The sequence below is a fragment of the Trichoderma ghanense genome (assembly GCF_004382785.1).
Source record: "Trichoderma ghanense strain CCMA-1212 chromosome Unknown scaffold_2, whole genome shotgun sequence".
NCBI lineage: Eukaryota > Fungi > Ascomycota > Sordariomycetes > Hypocreales > Hypocreaceae > Trichoderma > Trichoderma ghanense.
This window is the reverse complement of record NW_027395665.1, coordinates 1712155-1717047: the sequence shown is the minus strand read 5'-3', so window position 1 is coordinate 1717047 and position 4893 is coordinate 1712155. Positions and strand designations below refer to the sequence as shown.

General features: G+C 53.2%; 1 protein-coding gene across 1 annotated transcript; it reads left to right on the top strand.

Annotated features, from left to right (window-relative positions):
- Window positions 1-215: 215 nt before the first annotated feature.
- Window positions 216-1438, top strand: CCMA1212_002933 (uncharacterized protein; the record flags this gene model as incomplete). The annotated part of the gene is made up of 2 exons (XM_073700300.1): window positions 216-779; window positions 842-1438. The coding sequence occupies 2 exons, from the start codon at window positions 216-218 to the stop codon at window positions 1436-1438; spliced, it is 1161 nt and encodes a 386-aa protein (XP_073561415.1).
- Window positions 1439-4893: the final 3455 nt, after the last annotated feature.

Genomic DNA, 4893 nt, shown 5'->3' with positions numbered 1-4893 from the left:
TGGTTTATGCATCACGATAACCAATTTCGCTTCCGGAACACTCGCTACAGTTCGCTTCCTTGCTCTCAACTCCAGCTTCGACAATAGCTCTGCTGCGATATCAACTCCACTTCGTATCAATCCGCACCAAGGATCCCGGACGTGGCAATCAAGAACGGAGAAGAGTTATACTGCTGCTTTGGTGGTGGTCCTTGGAAAGCCACCACAGTTACATCATGTTAGGAACACCAAGAGCTGTCTTCATGAGGGGATCCAAGGCCAAGTTGCCACGATGGCCACTCTCCCGGATGCGATTCGCGCTTTTGGTTGTCGCTCTTCTGGCAACGACACTCAGCTCTGCTGCTACCGTACCGGAGCGTGCGTCAACTCGCATTCCCGTATTGCCCATAGCAGTTGACCAGTTGCCGTCCGCGCCGTTCCCGGAGGGGTTGATAAATGGATTCTCCGACGATGTTAGCGAACACAAGCTGCTTTACGACGACGAGCCTATCAATCGCTCCGGCACCACCGATGCCTCGACGCTCAACAAGGGCGAGAAGCGGAGAAGGAGTGCGAACGCGGCTACCACGACGACCAAGAACTCGTCCGAGAAGACTAGCAGCCCATCATCGGCTACGTCATCTTCAACATCATCGTCTGCCCTGCCGGAACCATTTGACAACACGCCAGCCTCCGCCTTTCAACTGGATGGCTCGACCGACTCATGCTCCAGCTTCATTGAGAACCTTCTCCAAAACCCCACATTTAAGAGCTGTTACCCTCTCTCGATGATGCTGCAGGTGAGTTCCATCCTAGTGGGCAATAGCTAGGCATGGTATAACTACTAACTCGGATATGCTAGACTTCGACAGGCCTCTTTCAGGCCGAAAAGTCTCTTCTCAGCATCGTGAGAGTACTTGACGCAACCTGTAAAGCCGATTCCGTGTCCTGTGCTACGTTCCTCGATCAAGCCGCAGCAAACCTCACCACGGGTGACAACTGCAAGGCCGAGATTGACAAGAATCAGACGCTGGTTCTGCAGGCATACCGTGGGTTGCAAGCCTACAAGGAGGTGTACGCGGCAACTTGTCTTCAGGATCCGACCACAAGCCAGTACTGCTTCGCCAACGCCGTCACCAACCTCAACACGCCTTCGGACGCCTACCTGTACTTTCTGCCCTACGGCCTGGCCCTACCTGGGAGCTCCAATCCCTCTTGTAGCTGGTGCACGCAGCAGACGATGGATATCTACTACTCTGCGTCTGCAGACCGCGACGCATCTGTTGCCAATGTGTATGCGGACGCAGCCCGACAAGTGAACACATTGTGCGGCCCGAACTATGTCAACGGCACTCTACCACCGGCTTCGTCAGATGGCCTCGCTATACGACCGGCCATTTATACCGCTACGCTTGCTGTCTTGTGCACCGGGCTTGCCGCCCTCATTTCGATTTCATAGACGAATCCTCCAACGCTACATGGCGATCCGATCAAGCCCAGCCGCGTTACTGTTTCCCCTACCAATACCCTCCTCTAATGGGAATCGGTTCGTGCTGGCTTATTCTTTACCAAAACTTGATGCTCTCCACGAATTTTTTTACCTACGACGAACAACGCACAACTATACCTTGCATATATCTTATATATACATACCCATATACACGCGACTTCGGTATCTAATTACTCATAATCTTTACAAGTATATATTGGCCAAAAAACGCAACACGACATGGCGTTTTATCCTCCCCTCCTTTTCAGGACATGGACTTTCCAGGATGTTAACACCGGATCTCATACATATGCGGCTTGACGAGAAGCCACTAATTTTGCATACGCGCACATAACAGAATGTATATACTCTATGACAGACGATGGGCACAGTGGGAAACATGTTTATTCGTTTCCTGATGGTTGAAGGGGATCCCAGACAGACCAAAGGGCTGAGGGAGTTTCCCTGGCCACTAGCCCGTGTGGGAGCACAGGTGGAGAGTGTGACTTGTTACCTTATGTAGAGAGTTGAGATTCTCTGTAAATTCTGTATTCCAGAGTCATAATGGAAACACATATCCTCCATGCTACAGATGGCAGCTGTGATTTGTGTATCAAACGACGAACAGGTGGTCTTCTCTGCATTAAGAAGGGAGCTGGTCCCAGGAGAACTTGAGAAGCGTCTTCTCGTTCTCTTCCCCCCCAAACCGAAATCGCATCGTCTATAATACCTACCAGATAAACACTATACAGATAGTACCGATACATGCTCCATTATAGCTCCCCCTTGCCACATCCTCTGTGGATCTCTGCCTAAGAGGCCAGTCTTCGCTTTTGGCTCGTGGGGGGCTCGTGGGAGAACGAAAAGCTGCCCAACAACGCCAGGGCAACTCCTATTTTTGGGAAGCCCAGCAGCCTTGACGATGACCGGACAAGCAGGGCTGCGCCAATACTTGTACGCGGCATCCAAACCTGCTTGCCCACTGGACCGTCCGCAAAGCAAGAAAAGATATAAAAGAGGGGGGAAAACAAAGAAAGAAAGAAGAGAGAAGAATGAGAGAGCTGATACTAAGAGGAGGCGAATGCCAGGCCCCTTCTTCTCCTATCGGCCATGCCGCCGCACCGTTACGTCAGGGCGGGTAGCAACGACACCCTCATCCGCCTGTATAAAAGTCGTGACAAGCCAGCCGCACCAGCCGCTCCAATTTCGCCCTCGGCTAATATACTTTTGACCCAGTGCAGCAAAGGGCTGGCGTCTCAAATTGACAGGTCATCATCATCTGGCGCGTACTCCGTGCAAGCTGGTCCGAGAGCAGAGTCCTCAAGCCGTCCGTATGCAGGGAAGCCCAGCTCGAGCCCATCCGGGCCGGTTTAGTGAAGCGCCTCGCGCGTTGGTGTGAGATAATAGCCTTGCACTTAAGATAAAATTGAGACCCGATGAGCACAACCCATATGATTCCTGACGCCCGGCTCTCTCCTTGCCGCGTTGGAATGCGGCCTTTGAGGCGGAAGATCCCGTGAGCAAGCGAGCTGGTCCAGTGCGGGTTGCGGCATCTCCTTCACCAGTCCATGATTGGTGCGTCCGTTCCACTATACGCCTTCTTTGGGATCGTGCAAAATTGTCTGCGGGTGGCTGCTCCCTTGGCGTCTGTTTGTGTGCATGTGTGAGTGTGTGTTTTGCCAGAGTATACCGCGATGTAGTACTCGATAGTCCGGCCGTGGAATCTCTCGTTCAGCGGAAACAAAGACTTGACAGTGGAATGGTACGGAAAACACTCGAGACCTGTGATAACTTCCGGCGACATGTGGCCCGTCGAATCGACTTCCCCTCGTCCCGCGTGCTCCTCACATGCATGTGAGTCAAGAAGGCTGGCAATTGAACCCTGAAAAGGCAAGGGTCAAAGAAGGAGACTGTCGGCGGCCGCACCTAGTGGTTTTCGCATGCACCCTGGAGCAATCAGTAGTGGCACTGTCTCGTTAGCCAGCTGTCAATATCGTAATCTTCCTCCTTAGGAGATTGGGGTTTTGAGGCCGTGCTTCGGCCCCTACAATCGTCATCCTATCCTCAACGACTAGAGAGATGCCCGCGCCGGTGACCATCGCACTAAGCAGTAGGTATACGGAGCAAAAAGCCCCAGCATGAACTTGATGGTTAGCTGAGACATGAGCCTCGTATTTTGCTGGATATCACTATAGCAACATAGCAACTCCTCCGGCTTGTCTAAACTTGGGAAAAGGGGCGAATAGGGGCGGTCGAAATCATCTGGATTTGACAGGACAAGCTTCACGCTTTGTCAATGGCATTACTGGGCGCCAGCAATAGAGCGTGTAGACAGAAAGGTGACGGTGTCCTTGGCGTACGGAATTTGTCGTTGACCGGCCTACCAATTTCTGCGGATCAAGACAAGGTGACAGCATCGCCATTGAGGTCTTTCCGGATCTCAGCTGGTCCACCAGGCTCATGGCGCAGCTGGTGAGCCAACGGGGGTAAACAATGGCCGCCAATGCGGCAGTATTGTTATACTGAACAGCATACCGTTCTCTTGAACTGAAGCTCATGCCTGTCTTAGTGTTAGTGTAGTAGTGCCCGGGTGTTTAGTGGATTAGACTTGGAGGGCACCGGGGAAGGTTTCCATGAAATTTACAAAGAAGGCACTGAGAACGGCAGTGAGACGCTAGAGTGCCTCAAAACGCGAGTAAGGTATGAGACATGCCAATGCCAAGTCTCCATGCGGCCTTGGCTCGAAGAGACACCAGTTTGGGTCGAAGGAGATCGGCTGTCGTGGCACGCTTCTCCGCCCAGAAACTCCACATCAGGGCAGTCCCTTGCTCATGGCCTATAGGCCTGGTCCTTGCCGGAAAAGGCGGGAAGCGGGAAGCGGAAGACGGGAAGATGCAACGAAGTCTTTCGGAACGACAATCTCGGACGGCCAGGGGAGGTCATATCATGCGCCGTCGTACGTTGCCATTTGCAGGCCAAGCGTGATTGGAGCATCACTGCATAGAACTTGCACAAATTGCATGTGTGACAACGAGGATGGCAAGCCAACCTGGACGAGCGAATCCACGGGCCCGGTTCTTGGCAACGGGAGCGAAGCGCGAGCGCGAGCACCTCCCTTGGGGAGAAGATGGAGGCGGACAGCGACAGCACGTGTACTTGGAAGCCTCGTACTCGCAAACTGCCATGGAGCTCATGGCGATGATGCCGCTACCGCCCCGCCTGACAAACGCAAATAAGGCGATGTCTCGGGCAAATCACGAGCGTGTCTGAGCCAGGCGGTAGGGATAGAAGGGGGTACTCGCTTGACCCCGATGCTCGTGGTTTTTTTAATGTGCTCGCGCGAGGTAGTGGTTGTGTGATGTAGCATTGGCATCGTGCTTGCAGTCGTACACCGTACAGGACCCGAGGCAACGCGTGAGGAGGTG